We start from the raw sequence: 27,971 nt of genomic DNA on the forward strand, positions 1-27,971 counted from the left end.
GTATTTCAGTAGATCTGCCTGTTCAGCTCCCCACTCTGTCTCTGGTGAATCCTCTCACCCACGACATCTCTGGCCTATACCCCAGCTCTTATATAAATAAATAAATAAATCTTTAAAAAAATTTTTTTTTATGCAAACAAGAGCTGGGGTACAGGCCAGAGGCATGGGAAGGTGAGAGAATTCACCAGAAACGGAGTGGGGAGCAGAACAGGCAAATCTACTGAAATACGCTGCTGAGGGGAGCAGTGGGCAAGATGGGAGAGGTCTGCTGTGCCATGTGGGTATCTCCCTGGCTAGCTGGGAATCGAACCCGTGCTGCAGAGCCTGCGGACAGCTCCACAGCGCTGGGCTCAACCAGCTGTGCCACCGGGGAGGCCCTAAATAAATCTTTAAAAAAAGTTCAACATAAAGATATGTATCCTGGTCTCTATTCCAGTAACTTCTGTAAGCTGATTTATCTTACCTTTCACACACCAGCGTTTTGGGACCAAATGTCTTAGAACGAATGAAGGAGAATGACGCATGTTATCTAGAAAGGAGAAGAGGAAAAAGTAACAATTCCTGAGACTCTTTATATCATTGTAGAGGCGGCTGGCAGATTTGAGTCTCCTTTCCATAGTGGTTTCAGGGACGCTGCTGCTCGGCCAGGGCCTACAGCCCCACCACCCTCACATTAGGGAGGTGATGTGACTAGTTTTTGGTCACTGAAATGTGAGTGGAAATATTCTCTTTTGGGCTGAGGTGGTTGAACTGCAGTTTCACCTTCTTACTTTATGTGGCAGCTGGGGAAGCCAGCAACAAGAAGCAAAGAACAGTCACAAGAAGAAAAGAACCAATGTTCTCGAACCACCCCTCCTGCCCCATAGGTATAGTGGGGTTGTATACAAGGAAACAGCTGTATGATAAAGCGTGATGTATATACAATTTAACTTTGTATACTTGATGTATACACAATTTATCTGTTAATGAAGCTTGTATTGTTCTAACAGACATATTTACTGTTTTATTTTTATTTATTGTTGATCTGCCTTATGATGTAGGTATAATTCCTTTTATAGATGAGGAAAATGTGCTTAAGTACTAAGTTCCCTTTGAGCCAGAGCAGAGAAACGTAGAATTGACTAAAGAGCTAATGAGTTCTCATTTTAACATGTTTAGAGAAAGGATAGCACTTGTGATGCAATGAATCCCAGCCTTTCTGATTTGGTCATTTTTTCTATTGGAAGTTGTTAGGTATTGATAAGACTTTTGCTATTATACATGAATTTAGATTTTAATTAGACTCTTTCTTATAAATTGCCTTTCCTGAGATGAAATTCTCAGATCATTTTGGTGAAGGATTTGGTGGGAGGCGCACGAGGACAATTATCAGGGCTGGAGAACTTACTACCTACAAAAGGCCAAGCCCTCAGCTCTCACTCTGTTCGCTGTTTCATCCATGCTCACCTACATCCCAGGCTTCAGGGCCAGGGGTCTGATTGGCAGCATTGGAAGGTTTTTCATTTGCTTCTGATCCTGGAGAAATAACTCTCAGAAGAGTAAGCAACTCTGAATAAAGTAGTCCAGAAGTTATAGGAGCAGAGGAGAAACTTCTTTTTATTTTTATTCCTCTCATTTGGCTAAGACTTCCCATAGTTATGATGTATGGAGGGTGAGGGGCAATAGAGCTTGACTCCACTCATCTGCCCCCAAAACAAAACACCTTACCATCAGCTCCAGCAGTTCTGTTGACACAATTAGCTTCATGTTCCTTGAGCTTTTGATCAGGACCACATGGCAAGCATTATATTTGCAGTTAGCCATCTTTTTAGCTAGCTTTGGATTTTTCTAAAAGAAAGTTCTTGTTAAATGACTATTAGGTTTTGTCTGTATTCTGCTCTTCATTCCTTTTAGGAAACGCTGAAGACACACCATGTTCCAGGTGCTATATGTGGTCAGAAGCTTATTCTTTTTTAACAAAAGTCTTTAATGTTTTATATTCTCAGCTTGTTTTTCTCCCTTCAGTGACATAACAGTTATTATCAGGAAAACTTACCTTTTTACATGATGCCAGGTGGTACTGTAATCTGCTGGCTGGCATCCTGTGGTTTAGATCATAAGGACATATTTCTAAGGCTTCTGGCTCCATGAGGCCTATTTGCAGAAACCATGGGTTGGAAAAGAAAATATTGGCATTTAAAATTAGGTGGTTTTGACATAGGCCTGTTTTATGTTTTCAGGAGAGCGGTGTGAAAGATAACAGGTGTCTCAAGGCTTACTTGCGAAAGTTTCACACAGCTAAAGAACTAGCCTAGCCAGTTAGTTAAATGACTTAGAAGACCAAAAATCAACATTTGTACATTTATTTTAGACTGATAGGTGGTTTTAAGTGGAGTGCTTTATACCCAAAGAGCGTTTTATTTATTTATTTTAAGATTTATTTATACAAGAACCGGGGTATAGACCAGATGTGCGGGAGGGTGAGAGGATTCATCAGAGACAGAGTGGGGAACAGAACAGGCAGAGTGACAGATATACTGCTGAGGGGAGCAGTAGGCATGACCGGAGAGGTCTGCTGCATCTTGTGGGACCCTCGCCGGCTGGCTGGGATTGAACCGGTGCTGCAGAGGCAGCAGACAGCTTCACAGCGTGGTGCTCAACTGCCTGTGCCACCAGGGGAGGCCCAAGAGAGTTTTAAAAACAGGAAAGTTCCTTGGAAAATTCAGTCCTGGGGTAAGATGAAACTTAACAGCATAGGGGCCTCCCTGGTGATCTAGGGGTTAAGCTTCAGCACTATCACCACTATGGCCTGAATTGGGTCCCCAGCCAGGGAGCTGACCCACATGGCATAGCAGACCTCTCCTGTCTTACCTGCTGTTCCCCTCAGCAGGGTATTTCAGTCAGTCTGCCTGTTCTGCTCCCCACTCTGTCTCTGGTGAATCCTCTCACCTACCGCATCTCTGACCTACACCCCAGCTCATGTATGTATAAATAAACAAATCTTTAAAAAAAAATTTAACAGCATAAGCTTGAGAGCTGGAGAAAGCAAGCCTGGGGCAGCTGGTTTCTTTTACTCTTCAGCATTGCTCCCTTCTATTTCTTCTCCAAACCTATTTAAATTAAGCTCTGGGCTAGGCAGGGATGTCCCTGTCAGACAGGTCAGCATTGTCACTTTTGGGGAGAAGGCATTGGAGGAATGAGCAGTTGCTCCACATTTGAAGTTCAGGCTATGGAATAATTATTTGAGAATGCCAGTCTGAAGTCTCTAAGCCATAGGTATTAACATTTGAAGACTTCTAGACGTCAGCTAAGAATACACCATCTCAAATCTGCTGTATTCTACTGCCAATAGGAGGAGGTCTACTTTTCCTTATGGCTAGCTATCTCTAGCTCTCATAGCAGATATTTACTTTAAGGACTCCCAAGTTTCCAGGCAACAGCTATGGCTGAGATTTCTGCAAAGCAGGGATAACCTAGTCTGATAGAGGAGAAAAGATGGAGGCAGACCGGCATAAGCAGTAGGGATGTGCATAGAATAGTTCATGTCTGTTCTGCTTTGCATCATGTAGACAAAGGGCTCAGGACTAGACTGTTAAATGTCAGGTTTTCCTGAGGGCATTTAGCAGGTGATAAAGTCCAGGGATTTAACTTCAGGTACATTTCAGGAAAACAAGCCAGGATGGTTAAAGCTTATACTGCATATTAATGATTATATTAGAGCCATGAACACTTATTGCGAAGTGAATTGACTGTCTAGAAAAAAACAAAAGCTGCAGTGTAATCCAGTGTTGTATTCAGTTCTCTTTAGGTTTAAAGAAAATGGAAATAGAGCTTTAACACGTAACTGTAGTCCTCAGATAACCCCCAGTCCTCTTCTAGCTAGCTACCTAGAAAAGTATGATTTTGAAACACTGATAAGGCTGGTCTTAATAAAGAAAGAGTGCTTCAGAATATGTGACAGGAATTGTTGACCTTGGATCATTCACTTAATTGTCGATTGTCAAATATCCCCCAAGTAGGGCCAAGACAAAAATGGAGGCCATTTTAAGACACATTATATGTGGCGAGAGTATTCCAACCTTGACGCTACTTTGACACTTAAACCTAGTCTAAAGCCTCCTGAGATACACCTTATCCTTGAAGCAGTATCTGTCAAGAATCTGAAGTGTCATGTGAAGAAGAAACAGTCCTATGAGGCAAATAGCTGAAGTTTGAGGAGAGGGAAATCACAGTATCTCTCAGTCAAATGATGTGAATCAAGCTACTCAGTTGATCTTCCACATATGTTCCATGGTTTCTCAGAGGTTTGGAAGTCTTTGATGTCACAGTCAAGTCTTGGAGAAATGGTTCTCAATCCTGGCTGTACATGAGAAACACTGACTAGTTTTAAAGTGACAGATCCTTTGACCCCACACCAGAACTATTGAATTAGAACCTGGCTCACTGTGACGTTAAAGGAGTTCCACAGGGGAATCTTGTTTGTAGCCAGGGTTACGAGGGCATGCTCTGGAGTAATTATACTACCCTTACAGGGCTCTTTCAGTTTCCAGGAAGATCTGCAGTCTCCTCTTTCCAGCGTCGTTTCCCTAAGGACTACCAGTTGGCAGAACTAGTCCTGTCTTCAGATGTGGCTTGCTTGCTTTTTTTTTTTTTTTTTGGCTTGCGTTCTTGATGGGATACCAAGTAGAATTCCATAGACAGTAACTTAGGTTCACTACATACTTAAAAAATAAAATTTTACTTTGTTTTTGGGCTTCTAATCCAATGTACCGGGTCTTGAGCCAAACGTTTACATCCACGCCATCATTTAATCACTCCCATGTTGTATGAGGGATTACCATTTTAGAGAGCAGGAAACCAACTCAGTGGTGATAAATAACCTTAACAAAACTACATGTTTGAGGACCATTATTAATATTATTTGAGGTGCTACTTGTAAAGTATTTAAAGCACCTGGTGCATAGTAAATTAGTCGGTCATCACCTTAAATGTAGTAATTTACCTATTAGACACAATAGCCCTATGAGAGTGGAATTATGAATATCATGTCCATTGTACAGATAGGGAAACTGAGTGAGAGTTGGGATGTGAGCTCCAGCTGTCTGACTCCAGAATCTGAGCTCTTGGCCTCTAAGTCATAAGGCTCAGCCCTCTGTACTTAACTACACTTGCACCCCAACTCCTCCTGATGACAAAATGTGGCATTTTCCCATACCCCAAGTACAGGCACACATGTGTTTCCACCGACCTTAGAGTTCAGTGAGGGTGGCGGTATAATATGAAATGTGCAATTAAAGGTGGAACCTAATTTAGATGTAGAGTGTGTGGTTGTGGGGGTGTTGTGGAAATCCGCATGAACTGGACTTGGGACTATCTGAGCTGAAGGCTGAGTAGGATTTAATGGGGTCGGCACTGGGGAAAGCACACACGAGTGAAGTCAGAAAGGCAGAAATGAGCAAAACTCACCCACGGTAGACTGAGGATATTGTCCTCACTAGCCAGGGGAGCACCTAGTGGGAGGCAGCAGAAAACGAGACTCGCTTGGGATGGAGAGTCTTCAACAAAATTTTCAGTATCAGGATAATGGTAAGAAAAGCAAGTGCAATAGATTCAGATCTGTACTAACCTGTAAGAAGATGGCTGTCACGGTGCTGCTCAATCTCCTAGATGCTGGTATCTCACCGCCTGCTCCTTATCCACCCCCATCAAGGTGAAAGACTGATAGAGACCCCCACAGATCTCTTTAGTAGAAGCTGGGTTTCTTTCACAACAGCAGATGATTCAGTCTTCTGGACCAGTGTCACCTATGTCAGACACTGACATAGTGTCAGAGCTTTCTAGGGATACAATCCAGTACACACACTGGAAGGCATTATGTTTTCCCAAAATGTAATGTCTCCTTTAGAGATTTTTGAAAGTTCATGTTAAGTATTGCCATCTTCTTGTTTATTTTTAAATACATTCTTTTGGGAGCTGTAGAGTAAGTGAAAAAGTATCAGGCTTTTCTGCCCTCCTGCCATTAGGATTGATGATGGAACCCTGCGGTCCTGAATGCAGGCCTGATGGCGGGCACCTGGAGTGGGGTGTGGGCATGCGTAAGTGGGCACACATGGGCTGAGAGATTGGCCTTATAAGCGTGGCATCACGGGGATGCCAGGAGAACCATGAGAGAAGCAGAGAGAACGCAAGAGAAGGCCGGAGAGCCCAGAAAGAGTGAAGACGTGCTGGGGGCCAGGAGGCTGGAAGGCCTGCCTGCTGTGTGCCTGGTAAATCCCAATAAACGCCACTGAGGGCTCCAGGACTCTCCCTCACCCCATCTGTGTAGAATCAGAGATCTTGCCCTGTGGCCATCCTACCCCTATAGGAGAAAACTTTTAACATTCCTTATAATAATCAACTCTCTGCCCCTCCAGCCCAGTCTTATTGGGACAATACGAACATCCTGGGTATGAAAATTGGGAATGGTTGAAAAGTGAGGAAAATATATTGCAAAAGAGATATTAAGACATCTTTGTTTGATTTAGAATTTTTTTTCAAGGACCTTTTTGCCTTGGAAAAAAAACTACATAGTGAACTAGTTTTCTTAAGTTAGGGAGTTAAAGCCTAATTGGAATAGCAAGACAGTTTTAGTGCTAAAATCCATCCAGTCTTCTAAGGTTTATAAAGATTCTTATTTTTCCTTGTTAAATTCAGTTAATTTGTTCTTCATAGGTTCTGTTTCCCAAGTCAGTAATTCAAATAAATCAGCGTACTTACTGAGTAGTTACTCTGTCCACTCTGTTCTAGATCAGCGTTTCTTGACATGTCTAGTGGGACATTTATGCTAAAATCTCCTAGGAAACTTATAAATGCAGATGTCTAGGCCTCACTGCAGACCTACAAACCCTGAACCTCAGAGGGTTTCAGTTTAAGCACCTTTGAGAACCATTATAGAAGAATTGTGGTTCTCCAGCTTGAGAGTACATTGGAACCACCTGGAGGGCTTGTTATAACAGTTTTGGCTCTTATCCCAGAATTTCAGATTCAGCAGGGTTGGGGGTCTGAGAATTTCTATGTCTAACAAGTTTCCAGGTGATGTTAATGCTGCTGGACCATATTTTCAAAGTCACTGTATTAGATTACTGAGCAAGTCACATATTTAAATTTAAAAAAAGTCACTGTACTAAAACACTGGAAGGGAAATAGAAAAGTTCTCTCTCTCTCTCTCTATATATATATATATATATATAGAATTTTTTTTTTTTTTTTGGCATAGAAGGCCAGAGAGGCAGGGGGTGAGAGGATTCACCAGAGACAGAGTGGGGAGCAGAACCGGCAGACTGACTGAAATACACTGCTGAGGGGAGCAGCGGGTGAGACAGGAGAGGTCTGCTGTGCCATGTGAGTGGCTTCTTGGCCGGCGACCCAATTCAGTCCATAGTGGTGGTAGTGCTGAGATTTAACCCCTAGGCCACCAGGGAGGCCCAAAAGTATTAGACATAATTCCTATCATTAAGGAACTTAAATCGTTGGGGGAGTGTAGGGTAAGTGAAAAAGTATCAGACTTTTCTGCCCTCCCACCATTAGGATGGATGATGGATCCCTGTGGTCCGGAATGCATGCCTGATGGCGGGCACCTGGAGTGGGGTGTGGGCCGACGTAGGTGGGAACACCTGGGCTTATCAGGGCGGCGTCACGGGGACGCCAGCAGAGCAGAGAGAACGAAACAGCAGAGCAAAAGAGTGAAGTAGAACCACAAGACGAGAAAAAGGCCACTAGAGAAGGCTGGAGAGCCCAGAAAGAGTGAAGACTCGCGGGGAGCTGGGAGGCCTGCCAGCCTCCCGGCCCCCCAGCACCCCTGCCTGCTGTGTACCTGGTAAATCCCAATAAAAGCCTGAAAAGCCACCGGGGTCTCCAGGATTTCTCCTTACCCCGTCTGCTCAGATCATAGAGATCCTGCTCCGTGTCCTCCTGCTGCTACATTTGGCGTAAGTCAGCAAGATAATCCAAAGCAGTCGGGTATGGAGCCCTCCAAAGACTGCGGGAGGGACTGAGGAGTAGCGACTGAGCCTGTGACAACGCTGGAGGCGTCGTGGTAGAACAGGAGATGGACAAGGTCCGGGCGCTGCGGGACGAGACCTTGCCTGGAGGAGAAGACGCCTGAGAGGACCAGCCCAAGGCCCCCGAGGCAGCAGAATCGTTGGGGAAGAAAGAGGACCACGACTCAGAGCTCGCCAGTGCTGATGCAGGGAGAGGCCAATGGACTTGGACCGACAATCCTGCCAGAAGGCGGAGGAACATTGGCAAGTTAATGTTGTTTTGGGGACCCTGAGGGTGGATGGTTTCGTTTGTAAACCCCAGGAGATAAAAATGAAGGCATAGCTGGTGGGCCTTCGTAGACTAGCCCACGACTGGCTGAGGGAGGAAGCCCTCGCCAAGTTCTCTGCAGCCAGGCGAGGAAAAGCCAACTTAGAAAGGCAAAAGCTGGTGCTGAGATTGGGAAGGCCTAAGCGGCTGTTAAGCAGCTTGAATATGTGGAAGAAGCCCTGTGAGTCTCTTAAAGTCACCTGTGGGTGATGCCCTGTTCATTGTCGAGTGAGGGTGGGGAGCTGAGGAACCCATCCTTGGGGGACGGGTGGGGAATGTGGCTTGTGGTGGAGCCTCAGCCGAAGAGGGGACCCAAGAGAGGCCGCACGTGGAGCTTGTGTCCACGGATCCCCGACCCATGTGCTTGTGCAGTGGGTTGGCCTGAGCGCAGGGGTCTGCGTGTCGCATGGGTGGCTGTGAAAGGCCAGTGTGGGAGCAACCGCAGACAGAAACCCTGAGGGTTGGCGATTACCCCCAAAGTACAGAATCGCCTGTCCAAGAGTGAGTGCATCCTGGGGGTGGATGTGGTGTGGCTTGTGGCTGAGACCACAGCAGGAGAAGACCAGGAAGCCTGAGGGCTCCTGGTGTGTGATGACAGATGCCTGAGTGGTTCCCCTTGTATGAGCAGTGCCTTCGGCAGCAGAAGTGGTGGATCATCTGCTGGTGCCAATAATCTTGTTTTTTGCTACTAGGTTGGTGCCCTGCCTGGACTAATTTGTGTTCTGTTGTATTTTATGTATTCAGTTATATTGTGATGTATTCTATTTACTTTTGTGGGCCATGGCTGCAGTGTTCCTATTGCCAAGAGAAATGTGTGTATAACTTGAATATAGACTGATATAGACTGTCTGGCAGAAGACCCTGAGGGGTGGATTGTAGGGTAAGTGAAAAAACATCAGGCTTTTCTGCCCTCCCACCATTAGGATGGATGATGGACCCTGTGGTCCTGAATGCATGCCTGATGGCGGGCACCTGGAACAGGGTGTGGGCATATGGAGTTGGGATTCCCCTGGGCTAAGACTGGGCTTGTAAGAACAGCGTCACGGGGACACCAGCAGAAGCAGAGCAGCGAGCAGAACCACTAGAGGAGCAGAGAGCAAGGCCACCAGAGAATGCCGGAGAGCTCAGAGCGAAGACTTGCCCCCCTGCCACCCTTGCCAGCTGTGTACCTGGTAAATCCCAATAAAAGCCTGAAAAGCCACTGAGGTTTCCAGGACTTCTTACCCTGTCTGCTCAGATCATAGAGATCCTGCTCCGTGTCCTCCTGCCGCGACAGGGAGATGAGACATATATTTGAAAATGTAACAATGGAAAACAATGTTAGGTATATCTGACATTGGTTGGGGGTAGTTAGTAGGAGTTGGTATTTGATTTGGGCCCTGAAGGCTGGGTGGGTCTAATGTTCAGTAAAGAGTGACAGTTGTTCTTCATGGGGATAAAGAGGTAAAGAGTAAAGGCGATTGCATGTGGGCAATGGATACTTGTTTGTCTGGTGTAGCGCTCTGCAGAAGACACTGGTGGAGGGATCAGGCCAAAAAGGTTGGTTCCGGACTCTGAAGAGCTTTGACAGCCTGTCCTCCTTCTCTGCCTCCACCCATTTCAGTCTGAGCAAAAAGAGGAAGTCTCCTCTGCTGAATGTGCAAGAGGAAGCACAAGAAGATTGTAAGGCCTGTGAGCTACAATGACTGCTGTAAGCCGTGAGCCAATTGCAGAGGCGACAGGAAGACAAGCACACCAACCAGGCTGGGTCCCTCCACCCAGTGGGTGTCACCGCCCAGGCTGAAGGTGTTTGGGGAGATCAGGCATTGCTGTCTGGATGCGCCTCTCTTGGGGGCCATCATGTCTTTAACCTCAGCCTACCAGCATAAGCTGGCCGAGAAGCTCACTATACTGAATGATCGAGGCCAGGGGGTTCTCATCCGTATATACAACATCAAGAAGGTAAGTGTGAGCAACTGGCCTAGCGCTGATCACCCCGGCGGCAGCAGGGCGGGGAACCCTGAGGCCTGCAGCTCCAGCGCAGACTCCTCACTCTGGCTGGTTTAACTCGCCACCAGTCAGTCACATTATACAGGCCAGCTAGAACTGGGGTGCACAGGACGGTGCATGTTTTAGGGCTTCCCTTTCTTGGGTATGATTCTTACCCAAATGAAAGTGTTTGGTTTTTTTTTTTTTCTGGGTATTGGGGTAGAGATGAGGGTGGGAAATAATTGTGTTCTGAGTCTCTTGGATAAACATCTAAGGTGGAGAATTCTGGGTCTTATAATTGACTGCTGATACCCCACGCTCTGAAGAGATCCAAAGTTAGGTAGAACTTTGGCAAAAAATTTTTCTATGAAAGTTCTTCCCCTAAGAGGAAAAAATATATATGATATTTAGATTAAAAAGGGTGGGTGCCTTCTGGGTCTGAGACAGTTCGTGCTGTGGTTGGGGATGTGTGTGTTTAGGACAGGAGCTGCGGAATTGGGAGAAGCTCTTGGCAAGAGCCAGGCAAGGGGCTGGACCGAGGGCAGGGAAGAGATGATGACAGGGCTGGGAGTCGGGAGTTCCTGGAAGAGGAAATGTGGGACTTGGGAGGGGGAACTTCTGTCCATTTTGTAATGAAACAAATCACCAGGAATGTGTGTTCTCGGTCCCCTGTCTCCTATAAATGCTCTTTGGGACGAGATACAACGGACATAATTGTGACGCTGAGTCTCTCACAAAGTCTGCCTCCTGAGCAGCTGCTTTTCTCATTCTTTCCGGCTTTGGCCGAGCGGTGGGGAGAGAGCTTCCTCTTTGTGCTGGGGCAGACATTAAACTTCACCCGTCAAGACAAGATGTCCAAAAAAAAAAAAATAAATAAAATAAAGACGAGATGTCCAGGTTACTTAGCTCTTCCGAGAGTTGACTTAATGTTCTGACCTTGTTCCTGATGTACTCTTATGCTTTAACCCATGATAACAATTATGCTTTTTATATTTAATTCCCAGATCCCCCTTTCTCTAAGGGGGAGTATGAGTGATGTAAGAGGAGGTGTGTTTCTGAGGGGCACGCGAGAGGGTTGCCGTATATTGACACATAGCGTGGTTTATCTGTGCAGACTTGTTCAGATCCCAAATCCAAGCCATCTTTCTTACTGGAAAAGTCTATGGAGTCATCTCTCAAACACATCAACAAGAAATTTCCCAACATAGATGTCCGCAACAGCACGGTGAGAACTTGGTGCCTCTTCTTTCCTTTCTCTGAAATAACTGCGCTTGAGTGTCTCAGGCCTTGCACTGTTGCCCGCCCCTCTGTGAACTTGGCAGCGGGTGGAGTAGCTTCTTTTAACTTTCCTAGGCTCAACCACCAGGTGACAGGTTGTGGTAGTCTTAAGAATTCTGAGATAGGATGGAAACCTCCTGGGTAAATGGTCACAAAGCACTGACCTTTCTCTATTGGAGATTCAGGAGAACCCTGTTCTTGTAGAGGAAGACATTTCTATCAGCCCAGCAGGGGGGCAGATATTTTATTGTTGTTTTTAAGTTTATTCCTGTTTCCCACAAAGCAAAATGTTTCTTTGCTAGTTGTTTTAGAATCACACTTCTCCCTTATGAATGTTAGCCCTAGATTTCTTACCATCTTACCTGTATCATCTTTGCAGTCTGCCTCTTTTGACTTTGGGATAGTCAAACTCTTAGACTGAAAAGGACCTTGAATTTCCTCCTATTGAGCACTTTCTATAGTTAGTGGGCATTACAGGCAACCATCATGCCTATATAGACAACCTCCTCTGTTTAAAGACCATTGGAACGTTGAGATTTTCCAGCTTCCTCTGTCAGCGTGTTTCAGCCTTCTTGAAGGACACCTTTTGGGAATTAACCCCTGTTTTACTTGGGTTTTTGTGATCCATTGTCATCATATTTCATGTTTTGAAATTTTGTCCCTGTTTATCTCAGCAACAATTAGGGCCCATACAGCGGGAAAAAACAGAGATTATTAGACTCCTGACCAACTACTACCAGTCGTTTGTGGATGTCATGGAATTTCGGGTGAGTCCTAACCCAGGTCCCCAGTGTAGGCAATTGACCTTTAGAGGCTATTCCTTTTTTAGAGAATGTTTATTTTTGTCACTTAATGTTTCTTTTCTTTTCTTTTTTTTTTTTTTAAAGATTTATTTATTTATACAAGCACTGGGTACAGTCAGAAGCGCGGGAGGGTGAGAGAATTCACCAGAGCCAGAGCGGGGAGCAGAGCAGGCAGAAGGACCGAAGTACACTGCTGAGGGGAGCAGCGGGTGGCAGGAGAGGTCTGCGCGCCATGGGGGACCCTCACCCGGCGGCCGGGGATCAAACCTCCGCTGCAGAGGCTGTGGGCAGCTTCGCAACCCAGCGCTCAACCGCTGCGCCACCAGGGGAGGCCCACTTAATGTTTCTTGAAAAAATAAGAACGATGTTCTGATATGAAGAATATCTTAGTTGTATTGTAAAATGAAAGCCATTTGCTGAATAGTGTATGATACAATTATATTTTTATTTTAAAAGATATACAAGCTATATACACATAGAATTAGTATACATATAGGCAAGATTTGGAGTGTTATGTATTAAAATGTTAAAAATAGCTACCTTTGGGGCGGATTATGATTGACTTCTATATTTCGGTTTAAATTTTGAAGAATTCCCTCCAATATCTTATTACAATTCTACTGAAAAATTCCAAGAGTAGTGCAATGAATATTGTTCTACTCTTTTCCTGGATTTCCTTATTGTTTGTACTTTTCCATGTTTACTTATCTTTCTCTATTTTTTTCCTAAATCATTTCAGTTAGTTGTAGACATGATATTTCCCTCCCTAAGCACTTTTAGCATACATCTGCTGAGACCAAAAATACACTCTTACATAACCCTAACACAATTATGATACTCAGGAAATGTAACGTTGCTACAATATTATTAGTTAATATCTAGGCCATTCACATTTCACATTCACATTTCTCTAGTCTTCTCAAGGATCATATATCGAATTTAGTTCTCGTGACTCTTTAGTCTTTGAACGAGAAAAGTTTCCAGCCTTCTTTGTATTTCTAGGCTTCTCAGATTTCGATGGCTTTACCACTTATACAATGCATGACTTTAGACTGGAAACTTTCACTCCTAGTTTCTTTACCTATAAATGGGCAAATAAAATTTACTCTATGGGATTTTGTGATAATTAAATGAGATAATGCGTGGAAAATAGCAAACTTAGGATTTAGCAGATAGTAATAGGCCTACAGATGTTAATTCCATTCATTCTTGTTTCTAGAATATAAGGCCTGTATTGATTATGTGAGTGACTGAAAGTGAACTGCTCTTATATCCCATAGGAGTTGAGTTGCAGAAATCAGTCGTAGGCAGGCCCTGCTAGCAAGCGAGGCAGCATAGACCTAGATATAGGTGTAGAAGTCATGTAGCACAGCGGAAGACTGTGGGCTCTGGGCTTTAATTCTAGTTCTGTCCCTTTCTAGCTTTGTGATTTGGGGTAAGTTTCTTAACTGCTCCTAGCCTCAGTTTCCCAATAGGTTAGTTTAGACATTTTAGTTAGTTCAGCCTTTTTGGGATGATAACTTAGAAACATCTTTTCCCCATCTATTTTAATAAGTTTGACAAATGTGCGTACCTGTGTAACCACTGCCACAATCAAAGGAAAGGACACTTTAATTAGCACAAAGTTTCCTTGTGCCTTCTCCCCCACACCTTATTTAGTCCCTGCCTCTCAAACTCCTTAGAGAACTGCTTTCCACATTAGATTTTTCTTTATTCTAGAGCTTATGATTAGAATCTCTATGGCATGCTCTCTTTTGTGTCTGGCTTCTGTCACTCAGCATAATGTTTTTGAGATTTATGTAGGTTGTTTTATGCTTTTTTTTAAAGATTTATTTATTTATGCAAGAATTGGGGTACAGGCCAGAGGCATGGGAGGGTGAGAGGATTCACCAGAGACAGAGCAGGAAACAGAACAGGCAGACTGAAATATGCTGCTGAGGGGAGCAGTGGGCGAGACAGGAGAGGTCTGCTGCACCATGTGGGTATCTCCCTGGCAGGCCAGGAATCGAACCCTCACTGTGGAGGCTGCAGATAGCTTCACAGCGCAGCACTCAATCTGCTGCACCACCGAGGAGGCCCTGTTTTATGCATTTTTGATTAATTTCCTCATTTGGCTTGGCTGAGTACTATTCCAGTGTATGAATATAATTTGTTTATTCATTTACCTGTTGATGGGCATTTTAGCTGTGTCCAGCTTTTGGCCATGATGTGTAAGTTGCTGTAAACATTTGTATACAGATCACTGTGGTGACATATTTTTCATTTTACATGGGTAAATAATTTAGAAATGGAATTGCTAAATTATAGGGTGTTTGTATGTTTAATTTCATAAGAAATGGCCGAACTTTTTTTCCAAAGTCATTGCTCCATTTTTCCACTCTACATTCTTATTGGCACTGAATCAAATTTTATCTGAATCAAATTTTAGGCATGCTAGTAGGTATGAGGTGGTATCTTATTGTGGTTTTAATTTTTATTTCCCTGATGACCGATATGATTGAGCATCTTTTCATGTGCTTATTGACCATTTGTATATTTTTTATTGTAAGTTAGCTTTTGGCAATGTATGAAACACACTCTTTGATCAAGCAGTTCTGCTTTTGTAAAATGGAAGTGCCAACTTGCAGTGAATAGGCCAGGAATTGCGAACAAAGCAAAGGTTCATCACTATGAAAAAGACTGCACGTGGTATGGCCCATCAGGTGATCTGCATTTTGTGTCCTTTTTTTATGGAAAAAGGCCACATCTGCCACTCAGATGATAAGCTATGAAAGTGTGTGGAATTGAATAATGTCTTGTGCTTGTGGAAACGCAGGCTTTGGGCCTCTGAAAGAGAGAGGAGGGAATTCAGCAGTGCCTGCCTCACTATTCAGCAGTGCCTGCCTCACTTAGGTGACTCAGTGACTCTTTGGACCTCTGAGGGAGAGAACCCATCCCCTCAAATTTTGGTAGAAAGATGCCATCTTCTCTTTGTTCATTCTTGCCTCCAATTCTCCTCCCAGGATCATGTATACGAACTGCTCAACACCATTGATGCCTGCCAGTGCCATTTTGATATTGTAAGATTCTTTGCAACTCTTTTTTTATCCTAGAGCCACAGGTCTTGGTTGGGACAGTGTGGGGTGGCATGGGACCGGGGGAATGACTATTTCATCCCAGGGTTATAATTCTTTTGTAAAAAGCACTGAAGTGAAAGTGTATTCATATGTTCAGAAGATGAGCAATGTGATTTATTTAATATAAAAATTACCCAAGGATCTTATTTTACTTTCTCCAACTCCTAAATGCTACCTTATTTCCTGGCATTCTTGTATCTTTTTTTTTTTTTTTTAAGTTTTTAAAAAAAATTATGTATACAAGAGCTGGGGCACAGGCCAGAGATGCAGGGAGGTTGAAAGGCGGGGGGGGGGGGGAGAGGATCCACCAGAGACAGAGTTGAGAACAGAACAGGCAGACTGACTGAAATACCCTGCTGAGGGGAGCAGCAGGCGAGACAGGAGAGGTCTGCCTCACCATGTGGGTTTCTCCCCGGCTGGCTGGGGATCAAACTCGTGCTGCAGAGTTTGTGGATTGCTTCATATTGCAGTGCTTAACCCGTTGTGCCATCAGGGAGGCCCCCTCCTTGTATCTTGAACCCACTTTTAGCCCCCGACTTTTGGTCCAGTGTTCTCCAGATCCTTTCAGAGTCTGGGACTCTTTGGTATGGTTGGGAAAATAGGGATCAATTGGCTTTTCTTGGGTTCCTGTGTATTTTCCTTGTAGAATCTTAACTTTGACTTCACTCGGAGTTACCTGGACCTGATTGTGACGTACACCTCAGTTATTTTACTTCTGTCACGGATTGAGGATCGAAAAATACTCATTGGCACATACAACTGTGCTCACGAGATGCTCCACGGGCATAGGTGAGTCACAGGGAATATGTGAGGGGAAGAGGCTCAAACGTGGTGCCATGAGGTGGGAGGTCAATATAAAGGAAATAGAATCCACACTTTCTCATATGAGAATAATCATCTACCTGATGACCCAGGCAAAATAAAACAATGGAGACTATATAAGGGTGTACACCGACAAGCGACTCTTCTATGTAGGGAAGTCTTAAATATTTGCTAATGGATCAACCATATTTGCATTGTTTCTGATTAGTTTTTATCCTGGACTGGCTTCCACTTTGCTTTTCAGGTTATTGTAAAAGGATCTACCTTAAATTATCTGGTTCTGTCTAACCATAGTTTAGTATCCCGGGGCTTGGAGTGGGTTTTCTGGATAAACAATTCAGTTTAGCATGTATATCTTTGGAAGTGGTAGAGATGCCAGCCTACCTTTATCCTGGATGCAGACATAGGTTTATATCATGCTTACGGGAGGCCTGTAACTCCTCTTTTCTGTGCTTGCTTCTAGCGATTCCAGTTTTGCCCGTCTGGGTCAGATGGTCTTGGAGTATGACCAGCCTCTGAAGAAATTGACAGAAGAGTTTGGGCCTCACACAAAGGCAAGTTCCCTGAATGAGTGGAGAGTTCCTCAGGCAGAAGTGTGCTGTCTCTGTCACTGACACCAAGAATTTGTTGTTTCCCCGCAGGCTGTAAGTGGGGCCCTCCTCTCTCTGCACTTCCTCTTTGTCCGAAGGAACCACGGGGCTGAGCAGTGGCGCAGTGCCCAGCTTCTAAGCCTCACTAGCAGCCCAGCAGCCATGATTAACCCTGCTCATTCAGACACAGTGAGTTCCTTTTCCTCTTGCTAGGGGAGCCATTCATTTGCCAAGGCCATCTCTGTAACGATGCTGCTTCAGGAAATATCAGCCCCAAAGTACTCAAGCCCACTTTAAAGATACACCTTAAGACCGATCATTTCTTTCTTTCTTTTTTTTTTTTTTTTTTAAAGATTTATTTATGCATACAAGAGCCGGGGTACAGGCCAGAGGTGTAGGGGGGTGAGAGGGCTCACCGGAGACAGAGCGGGGAACGGAACAGGCAGACTGACTGAAATACACTGCTGAGGGGAGCAGCGGGCGAGACAGAAGATGTCTGCTGCGCTATGTGGGTCAGCTCCCTGGCCAGCCGGGGATCGAACTCTTGCTGCAGAGACTGTGGTTTGCTCCATAGTGCGGTGCTTAACCCCTTCTGCCACCAGGGAGGCCCCCCAAGACTGATCATTTCTTGTAGCTAAAAAATTATGGGTAGGTGGGAGCTTTTGTTTGGATCAGAATTAGTAGATGCCTTCACCTAGAAGGAATTTAGCAAATATTCACAGAATGAACAAATGGGTGAAACTGAGTCAGTAGGCACCTATTTAGACAACAGGATCTTGAGTGTAGCATCAGTTAACTGTTTTTATTCAACTACTACATGAGCACAGCAGCCTTGCTTCAAGAAACTCATGGGGAAGATGTGCCATTTATTCACACAAAAAGAGTTGATGGGGCTGCCCTGGTGGTGCAGGGATTAAGTCTCAGCAGTATCAAGCTATCATGAGCCACTGCGGCCTGAGTTCCCCAGCCAGGGAGCTACCCACATGGCGTGGCAGACCTCTCCTGACTCGCCCGCTGCTCCCCTCAGCAGTGTATTTCCGTCAGACTGCCTGTTCTGCTCCCCGCTTTGTCTCTGGTGAATCCTCTCACCCCCCACACCTCTGGCCTACGCCCCAGTTATTGTATGCATAAATACATAAAATAATTTAAAAAAAAATACAATTGATGGTACAGGATGAGAGAGAAGTGCCAAATAAGTGATGTGTACTTTCAGTGGTAAAAGGATCCAAAGGAGTGGAGAAATCACGAAGAGGTTTTGACTCTTACTCTTCTGTTATTAAAAGTATCTGAACTTTTGGGGAGCAGTTCTGTGAAACCTTTTGTTCTGACTTCAGCTATCCTCTGATAGCAGGTTTCCCAGCTAGTTATTAGCAGGTTTCCCAGCTAGTTTCCCAGACCTAATCCAGTCTGGTAAGATAAAATTGGCTTTGATACTTAAATACTAATTTGATTACCTTTGTTTCTATTTTTTTTAAGATTTATTTCTATTTATGCATACAGAGCTGGGATGTAGGCCGGAGGTAGGGGATGGTGGTGAGAGGACTTACCCGAGACAGAGTGGGGAGCAGAAGAGGTGGAACTACTAAAATACACTGCTGAGGGGAGCAGCAGGTGAGATAGGCGAGGTCTGCTGTGCCATGTGAGTCAGCTCCCTGGCCAGGGATCGAACTCAGGCCACAGTGGCTGGCAATAGCATGATAGTGCTGAGACTTTAACCCCACTGCCACCAGGGAGACCCTCTACCTTGTTTACCTTTGTCTTGAGTGTGTTAGTCTTTGGGGGAGGAACAAATCAAATAACCACTCGACCATCTCTGTCTTCTCACAGATGGCGTGTGAGTACCTGTCTGTGGAAGTGATGGAGCGTTGGATTATCAGTAAGTTTGTGGGAGGCGGTGGGGGTGGATGTGGCAACGTGTTACATGGAGAGCAAGTTCTGAAAGGCTTCCCTTGCACTGTTTACCCACCTACAGTTGGGTTTCTTCTTTGTCATGGGTGCCTCAACTCCAACGCCCAGTGCCAGAAGCTGTGGAAGCTGTGTCTGCAGGGCTCCCTGTACATCACCCTCATCCGGGAGGACGTGCTCCAGGTGCACAGGGTCACTGAGGAGCTGTTTAGCAGTTGCAAAGGGTGAGAGACAAGAGAACCAAACTCATCTTTTGGGGATGGTTAGTTCCTCCATCAGTGTCCTGATTACATGCGTGGTGGTAAGGACCAGTTCTAATCACTGAAGAAATGTTTATTGAACACCTGCTATTTACTAGGCGTGCCACTGGGTTTTAGGGATACATTGATTAATGTAATAGCATAGAGTGTGGACTCTGAAACCTGACAGCCTGGGTTTGGATTTCAGCTCCACCACTTACTGGCCGTGTGATTTTTGCGGGGGGTGAGTGGCGGGGGGGGGGGAGAGATCGAGAGAGAGAGAGAGAGAGAGAGAGAGAGAGAGAATGAGAGAATAAAGCATACATATTTTTTCAACTTTGTATTAGCAGTTTTTGAAAAGCAGAGAGAGCTCAGGGAAGGGTGTTGAGAAGAAGAGAGAAAACTGAAGCCAAGGGAAGAACACATCCCAAGAAGGAAGTCCTGGTTGTCTGTTAGATGATGTTGAGAGGTCAAATAAAATGAGGATTGCACAGTGTTGATTGGATTTGACTATCAAGATGGTCTAAGCACCCTTCTTGTGGACAACTTGAGTTGAGTAGTGAGGTTGAGAGCTTGGCTGTAGTGGTTTAAGAGCAAATGGGGGGCAAGGAATTTAATAAGTAACTCAAGAAGTTTGACCAAGAGCGGAAGAATAGAGAGAGCTATGGAGAGGCGGTGTGGCATTGAGGAAGGGCTCAAATACCTTTTATTATTGCAAAACTAAGCTTCGGAAATGCAAAAAGGTCAAAGTGGAAAGCTGACCGGACTCTCACCAAGGTAGAGCTGGAGTGATGCTTTTACTTGAGAGCAGGGCCTGTGTCATATGTATGTGCTGCTGCTTTTCCCTCCTTCAAACCTGGAAGAGAACTTCAACTTGAAGTTTGCACAGAAGTTTGCAGGAGCACGGGCCAAGAGGTCTAGTCTCCGCTGTGCCATTATAACCCTCTATGACCCTGGGAAAGTGATTTCTCTTTCCTATGTATTATTTTCCTCATCTGCAAAGTAATGAAGAAGTGAATGGTCTCTAAGCTCTGTGAGTCTCTTATTAACAGGCCGGGGTGAGAAGCAGGATTTGGAAAGGCCCTGACAGCAAGGGCTGCCGATGCTTTCCCTAGTCTGGAAGCTCTGAGAGCTGGGAAGGTACGACAAGGCCTCTGATGGCGTCACTGTGCTTGTGTGGCTCTGCAGGTACGGCAAGCGCGTGGCAGATGTCAAGGAGAGCAAGGAGTATGTCATTGCGAACAGGTAAGGTGGGAAGCACGTTCTACAAGAGGGGAGGGACTCGGTGCCTCTCCTGACCTCTGTTCTCACCTGAGACACCCTCAGTTTCTGTACTGTATTATTCCTTCAAGAACCCCCAAAGTTGCTATTGCTTCACATGGTGTTTTCCTACCAAGTCTTTGCTTTAATGTTGAACCTTCTCCTGCCTGACGCCCTTTCCTGAGTGCAGGCTCCTCCGCACTGCCTTTCAGCGATCTTAAGGGGAGCGGAGAGGTGATATTCTTTGGTTTCCTTTCTCAGCGGCCAGTTTCATTGTCAGCGGCGGCAGTTTCTGCGGATGGCAGTGAAGGAGCTGGAGACTGTGCTGACCGATGAACCAGGGCTGCTGGGTCCCAAGGCAAGAGCAAGCAGTGTTGGGAGGGGACTGATGACCAGTGGTAAAAGATTCTCTCTGGGGAACGACTAAGTATTCATGAGTTTTTGCCTTTCCCAGTCTTTTGTGATCTATTTGTATAATTATATACGATTCCTTTGACTCTTACTGGGAACCCCCCAAACTTTGTATCTTTCCTTTTTTTTCTAACCCTGTTATAGTATATAATGCATTTTAGCCATTGTGTACTTATCTTACCCTCTGTTTGAGGATGAACTAATTAAGGCAGAGTTTGCTTTTATTTTAACCATGGAAATGCCTAGTGAATATTTCTGAAATTTAATTTGATAGGGAGGAAAGGGTATTGATTATGAGCTAATGTCAACATTATGTCCATCTGATTCTGTGTCATAGTTTTTTTGTGGGTCTGTGATTTTTATTGGGCACTATTGTTGGTGTGGCTAAAAATTGTATCCATATGGGTACTCTCACGACAATTTCTCTGTGCTTTGAAATTCACTTTTAACTTTGAAAATTCTCATAGTCCATTCCTTCCCTTAGGCCCTGTTTGCTTTCGTGGCCCTGTCCCTCATTCGTGATGAGGTCACCTGGCTGGTTCGTCACGCAGAAAATGTCACTAAGACAAAGACTCCGGAGGACTATGCTGACTCGTTAGTACTTGACATGGTTAAGAACCTTGACCTTCAGTGGGATTGGGGGAAGGGACGGGGAGCCATCACATGACCTCAGAGCCTCAGTTTCTGCCCTGTTATCACGGTCTCTGTCTCAGTTCATATTTCTAGTCTCATACATCTCTCTGTTCGCATCCTCGACTTGGTAGGAGCATTGCAGAGCTGCTTTTCTTATTGGAGGAGATTAGGGCTCTGGTCCGAAGACACGTCAAAGTGATCCAGAAGTACCACCTTCAGTACCTGGCCAGATTCGATGCCCTTGTGCTCAGTGATGCCATTCAAGTATGTTTCGTTGATAATACTTTGGAAATTTTAGCGTGATTCCTGGTGATTCCCCCTGCAGACCCACTCCAGATCTCATGCTCTATCTGTTGTGTGTCAAAGTGCCTGCTTTTCCCTCTACATTTGTTAAAAGAAAATGGACAAATAACCTCAGCAGCCTTTTTCTTTTTTAATACATGAAGCTACATAGAAACAGGAGAGAAAAAGAAAGAGGGAATTGGGTGCTGGTGTGGCGGGGGACCCAGGAAGTTTGCTCCATCTCTTGCTGGATTCTTGCTGTTTGTGACACTCAGTTCTTCACCTTCGTGCATGGGCTTGAGCCTGGGGGTCCTTGTTTCTGTCCTGGTGGAACATATGCCCCCTTGATGGTAACTCCAACTTCTCTTTTAGAACCTTTCTGTGTGTCCTGAGGAGGAATCCATCATCATGTCCTCGTTTGTCAGCACTCTCTCCTCTCTGAATCCCAAACAAGGTTAGTGGAGGGCAGTGGAAGAGGCAGGGGATGTGTGTGGGGGAGCTTTTTTTCTTTCTGGAAATACTGACCTGTTGGGGTCAGGGATGGGACAAGATGACTTTGAAGAGTACCTATCATTCTGTGCAGTTGGATATTAGGCTGCTGTTTTATTTTTTTTCTTTAACCCTCTGTTTTTCTTACAGTTGATAATGGAGAGAAATTTGAATTCTCTGGATTGAGGCTGGACTGGTTCCGCCTGCAGGTCGGTCTGTTCCTGTTAATAGTCCCTCATTCTCAGGCTCTTCCCTCTCCCCGACCCCATCTCTTTTTACCACCTCAATTCTGCTATATGGAGCAATTCAACATAGAAAACCAATTATTGGACAAGATAAACCCCAGTCTAACTGTAGCCCTAACACTGGGTGCCCTTTTTATTGATCTTGTTTTTCTCCATCTTTTACTCAACTCCAACCATAGGCGTATACCAGTGTGGCTAAGGCGCCCCTGCACCTGCATGAGAACCCCGATTTAGCCAAGGCCATGAACCTCATCATCTTTCACTCCCAAATGCTGGACTCAGTAGAGAAAGTGTTGGTGGAAACTTCAGACCTGTCTACTTTCTGGTATGTCCTCATTCAGAATTATTTTAATATTTTTAATTTTTAAATTTTTTTATTATATATTTTATTTTTATATTCCCCATACAATTGCAACCCCCTTATTTTGACCCCAATTCCTCCCCTCCCCGCCCCCACCTCCCATGGAGTGTCTCTGGTTCATAGTTTGTTGATTTTGATTTTTACTTTCAGAATTCTTTTTAAAGTCACTTGACCTCTTGCCGGGCTGAAACCAAGCAAACCTGGCTGGTGGGTCCTCCCCCTTGTGCTTATGCCTACAGGACATGACCCCAAAGCAGGCCCAGTGTGAAACAATCACAGGATTTATTTACACAAGGAGGGGGAAGCTGGGGGAGGGGCAAGAGTTATAGGCTGGCACATGGCGAGACACGTCTGTCTTTCCCCTCATAGCATCCACCCAGCAGGGACTGAGGTCCAAGCCAAAGCCATATGTAACAAGCTGGTGGCTTCTCCATAGACACCCCTTCTCCCCAGCAGTGTAACTTCCAGAAGCCCAGCAGCTTAACTGGTCAAAAGCCCCAGCAGTTCAACTGTTGAGGTTTGGGGGAAGTTAAACTGTCAAAAGCCCTAGCTGCTTAACTGCCAGAAGCCTCAGCTCACCCCTGTTTCCCGTCAGCCCCTGCTTAGGGGGTTTGAGAAGCGCCATCTCTTAGCATCAAGTTGCGTCAGCTCTACTTTCTATCATCAGTTTGTCTGTGAGCACCTCCTGCTGACTTGGAGGTTGCTCCTCACTATTTCTCATACATAGCTTTGGTGTAATTCCCCAAGACAGAGGAAAATTCTTGTTTTCTTTGTGATTGCCTTAAAGGAAGATGTTTAAGCTAAATAGCTCACTCATTTCAGTTGCTACCAAGTGATGGAACATGAAGTTGATTCCTTTTGGTTCTGGCTTTCTTTAGGAAAGCCATTTGGGTACTGTACAGCCTTCCCTGCTTGGGGATCACTCATCAATGCATCAGTCCATTTTCCCCTCACTGCTATCTTTAGAACCTTATTTAGTTTTACTTATTTTTGGGATATTGGACTTAAAAAGAGACATGGAAAATTTGGAGGTTTAGGGGAGATAACTGAAAGTAGTTGAGAGAGCTGGAGAATATGATCTTTAAAGATGAAAATTAGTTTTTCTTTAGGTATCGTTCACATATGCTAATGCTTACCACTGTTGTGCATAACTCTGCCATTTGTGGGATTAAACAGCAATACAATATGTTATCTCTGTTCTCTGTAGTCATTGTAGGTGTAAAAAGGACATCAATGCAGTAATTACAAATGTAAGGAGTGTGACAAGAGAGAGCATGAAGTTGAGAGGATATAAGGTTGAGAAAAATCAGTCTCATAAAATTAATCAGTTTTTCTGGAACCTGACCATCAAAATTTGAGAGGGATGTAAATTAGTACAATAGATTCCAGCTTTATGATTTGTCCACTGTACCATCAAATCACTTTACCAAGAGTCCTCCCTATTAAAATATAAATCACTTTATGATTTAATATTCACCATGTGATTGCTGCCAACTGGACCCTGTGAGTGGGACATCTGTGGGCAGAGCATTTGAATAACTATTAGCATGTGAGCAATGACCATGTGTTTATCCAGTTTGACAATCTTTGGTTTCATGGGTTCACGGTTTTTTATTTTTTAAAGATTTTTATTTTATTCATGCATACAAGAGCTGGGGTGTAGGCCAGAGGTCCTGGGGGGCAGGGTTGGAACATCCACCAGAGACAGAGTGGGGAGCAGAAGAGGTGATTTGACTGAAATACACTGCTGAGGGGAGCAGCAGGCAAGACAGGAGAGGTCCGCTGTGCCATGTTGGTCACCTCCCTGGCCAGGGATTCAACTCATTCTGCAGTGGCTGTGGATAGCTTCATAGTGGCTGAGACTTAACTCCTGGGAAGCCCCTTAAATTTTTTTAACTTTACTTTTTTTGAACCAGGCAAGGCTTTATTACGGGAGCCATGCATGAGGGAATTGGTGCACATTTTTTTTTTTTTTTTTTTTAGTAAAATATAGAAGTGTTTTGGTTTTTAGTCTTTATGTATCTTGTGGTTATTGGTTACTAAGTGGTTATTGTTGGGTTGTGTAAAAATATTGTGCTAAACTGTACTTATGGACCATAAAAAGAGTATTAAAAAGGAAATTTTAATTAAATCAAAACCAGAAATTATAAAAAAGTATGATGATGATGATGAGGTGAAGTTAGTGAATTAGTATGAATTAGTATGAGAATTGGTTTTTCCCATCTACTCCATTATCACACTTTACATGGTGTTCAAATAACCTTTTCCAATTTAAGTTACTTATTTTTAATTTCGTTTTTTAATATCAAGAAAAATGAAAATTTCTCAGTATTTTTGTTTTATTGTACACATCACCATTTTATATAAGCTTAGTTATGTGCAGAAATTTTCAAGTTACACTGTCTTAAATGAATTATGCAGTATTAATGTTTCATTGGGCTCACATTACAGTATTTTCATTATATGATCATGTCTGTAGAATGGATTAGGATGGTAGGATGGGGACTACTGTACTGAAGGATTTCTAAACTAGGAGGATGACCTGAATCATACTGAGAGAGGAATAGCAGATTTTGTACAAGGGACGAAGGTCCTCACTTAACTGTCCTGGAGTCCAGCATAAGTGTCTGAAAGGATACATTTCTTGGGATCCTATCTATCTTAGGGGTAGGAAAATGAAGGAGGGAGTGGTGAATATCAATAAATATTTGTTGAAAGAATGAAAGAATGATACTTTCCATCTCAAAGGAAACAACTCCTAGTTTTAAGCCTCCTTCCCCTTTTCCTGCAGCTTTCACGTCCGTACCTTTGAGAAGATGTTTGCTATGACCCTGGAGGAACCTACCATGCTGCGTTATGCCATTGCTTTCCCCCTGATTTGTGCTCATTTTGTCCACTGCACTCATGAGATGTGCCCAGAGGAGGTGTGTACCCTGAACTCCAAGGCTTGTCGTTTCTAGTAACCTCTCATCCTTATTCTTGACTTTGGTGGCTCAGGCCCTGGGTATCAGAGCTGTGTCACAGGGACAGTATGTCTGCCTTGTGATGCTACTTTCTTCCATGGTTCCTTTTCCCAATAGTACCCCCACCTGAAGAACCATGGCCTTCATCGCTGCAATTCCTTCCTGGAGGAGTTGGCCAAGCAGGCCAGCAACTGTGTCCTGGAGATCTGTGCTGAGCAGCGCAACCTGAGTGAGCAGGTGGGCCCCGTCCGCTGTCTGTTCAGTCTCGCCTTTCTCCTCTCCCTGCGGCTTCCCTGCTTCCTTCCTTTGTCTTCCTTCAAATGCCAAGTGTTCGAATTCTTTCTTGGTGGGCTTGAATTTATGGTAGGCTTTCTCCCCCTAAGTATATTCCCTTCAATCTTTACACTCTTAGAAGTAGATAGAGGCGTTTAAAAATATTGTTCGAATAGCCGCATCTGTCTCATTTGAAGAATTCCAAGAGATGAATTGATTTTCTAATATGCTTCCCCTTCAGCTCTGTGTACACACACTTAGGACAGTGGCCCCCCCTCCAGATCACCCTCCTTGCCTCGCCTGTCTGTCCATCTGCAGCCTCATCTGTGGTTTTCTGAACGTTTTCAGGCTCTCTCCTGTGTTTATCCTCAGGGCTGCTTTCTTGTCCTTGTCTGCTTGTTTTCCTCTCCCTTGACTGACTCACAGCACCTGGTCAGGATTTGTTCAACCTAAATTTCAGAAAAATTGAAAATAAGGAAATTAATCTGCTGTTGCCCTGAAGTCTTTTAGGTTTCCCAGACTACCCACTCGTCCTGGGTTTGAGTCAGGCTTTGTCCAGCTGTGGTAGAAAGGAGCTGGTGTGTGAGAGAGTGTGTGTGTGTGTGTGTGTGTGTGTTCATATTCAGTTATATTAATCCTTAACTTTTCCATTTGCTCAGATGTTAAAGGGGGCTAAAAGTAGTTTCTTTATGGCAATATCATAAAGATTACATGAAAAAGTATGCCAAAGGGTTGGTAGGCAATTTTCAATAGATGTTAGCTGTTGTACAATTGGCTGCTTAATAGGCACCAGGCCCTAAACTGGGTTTTTGGGATATGGTCCAGAAGGAAGCACACAGTACTGGCCCTTGGGGAATGTCCCAGTTTAAGAGAAAAAGGAGCTCAAATACAGCTTTGAAAAAAATTTAAATAATAAATGCAAGGAAGATACACAGACAAGTAAAATTGTGGGGATAGTCATCACTCAGTTTGAATCCTTCCCTCATGCTGGGGCAGAGACGTGCTCAGTGCTGTGTCAGGGATGCCTCACATGCGATGTGAGTCATGTTTTCAGATGCACCAGAACTCTTGCAACCAGATGAGTGTTGCTTCCTCTAAAGTTTTCATTTTGAATAAATAATGAATGATGTTGCCATTACTAACAGAGTTAGTTTTTGAAACTACTTTCGGATCCTACTAAGACACTTTGGCATGATTTCAGGTTGCTGCATCTTTGTCCGTCAAGGTGGACTGGAATTTTTGAAATAGTGGGAGTTTGAACTTAAACTAAATGTGACTATAACAGAACCAGTTTCTCTTGGCTCTTACACTGTTCTGAGAGTAATTCCAAATGTGGTGTAGGCAGACCTGCTCTGTGTGTGCCCCGCAGCACAGGAGTCAATGCAGACACGTCCAAGGTGATTACCTTGAAGGAGAAATCTGAATATATAATTCTAGTTCACGTCTTCTGTACGACAAGCTCGGTAACTTGGTGAAGAGAAGAGGTGCAGGATTGACATTTAAACGAACTAGCAAGAATTGTGATGGCTTACTTAAAAAAAAAAAAGGGAGGGAAAGTATGCAGGCCATTCTCTGAGCTCTGAATGTTTGGAGGGCGGTGGCAGTTGAGTGACTGTCTTCCAGAACATGAGGAAATGGCACCAGTAAGATGGTGGCTCTAGACCAGCAAAAAAACAAATGTCTTCCCAGGATGGAGGATCCTAGAAAGTGCAGTTGAGCGGAGCTCTCAGCTGTTTTTCTTTTTCCTTGAATATTTCCACCAGGAGACGCTCTCAGCGTGTGGTTGGGTATTGATGTCCAATTCCTGAAAGACTGCCATCTTGAGATTCTGAGTCTAATTATGGGGAGATAAATAATGAAAACTGAGAGGCAGCACATTCCAAAGAGGCCCCACCAGAGAAAGAGATGTATGGAAGGAAAACGAGAGAAAGGCAGAAAGATGAAAGGCAGACTGGAGAGGCCTTTCATAACTCTTAGCTGGGCGTCTCGGCAGCTGTAGGAAGGACCC

At 44.4% G+C, this 27,971-nt stretch overlaps 1 protein-coding gene across 1 annotated transcript in view; it reads left to right on the top strand.

Moving 5' to 3' along the window:
- Positions 1-10,164: 10,164 nt before the first annotated feature.
- The window catches only part of NCKAP1L (NCK associated protein 1 like), a gene marked incomplete at its 5' end in the record, with an annotated part of 37,648 nt that continues 19,841 nt past the window's right edge, over positions 10,165-27,971 (top strand). The window contains 18 exons of the mRNA XM_084255627.1: positions 10,165-10,266; positions 11,408-11,518; positions 12,246-12,338; positions 15,377-15,433; positions 16,137-16,279; positions 16,776-16,866; positions 16,954-17,091; positions 18,730-18,778; positions 18,875-19,031; positions 20,235-20,291; positions 20,568-20,664; positions 21,202-21,311; positions 21,482-21,614; positions 22,005-22,086; positions 22,272-22,330; positions 22,546-22,691; positions 25,519-25,651; positions 25,808-25,927. Of these exons, the coding sequence (XP_084111753.1) occupies positions 10,165-10,266; positions 11,408-11,518; positions 12,246-12,338; positions 15,377-15,433; positions 16,137-16,279; positions 16,776-16,866; positions 16,954-17,091; positions 18,730-18,778; positions 18,875-19,031; positions 20,235-20,291; positions 20,568-20,664; positions 21,202-21,311; positions 21,482-21,614; positions 22,005-22,086; positions 22,272-22,330; positions 22,546-22,691; positions 25,519-25,651; positions 25,808-25,927 (1,878 nt within the window). The remainder of the gene's footprint in view (positions 10,267-11,407; positions 11,519-12,245; positions 12,339-15,376; positions 15,434-16,136; positions 16,280-16,775; positions 16,867-16,953; positions 17,092-18,729; positions 18,779-18,874; positions 19,032-20,234; positions 20,292-20,567; positions 20,665-21,201; positions 21,312-21,481; positions 21,615-22,004; positions 22,087-22,271; positions 22,331-22,545; positions 22,692-25,518; positions 25,652-25,807; positions 25,928-27,971) is intronic.

This window comes from Talpa europaea (genome assembly GCF_964194135.1).
Source record: "Talpa europaea genome assembly, chromosome: 15".
NCBI lineage: Eukaryota > Metazoa > Chordata > Mammalia > Eulipotyphla > Talpidae > Talpa > Talpa europaea.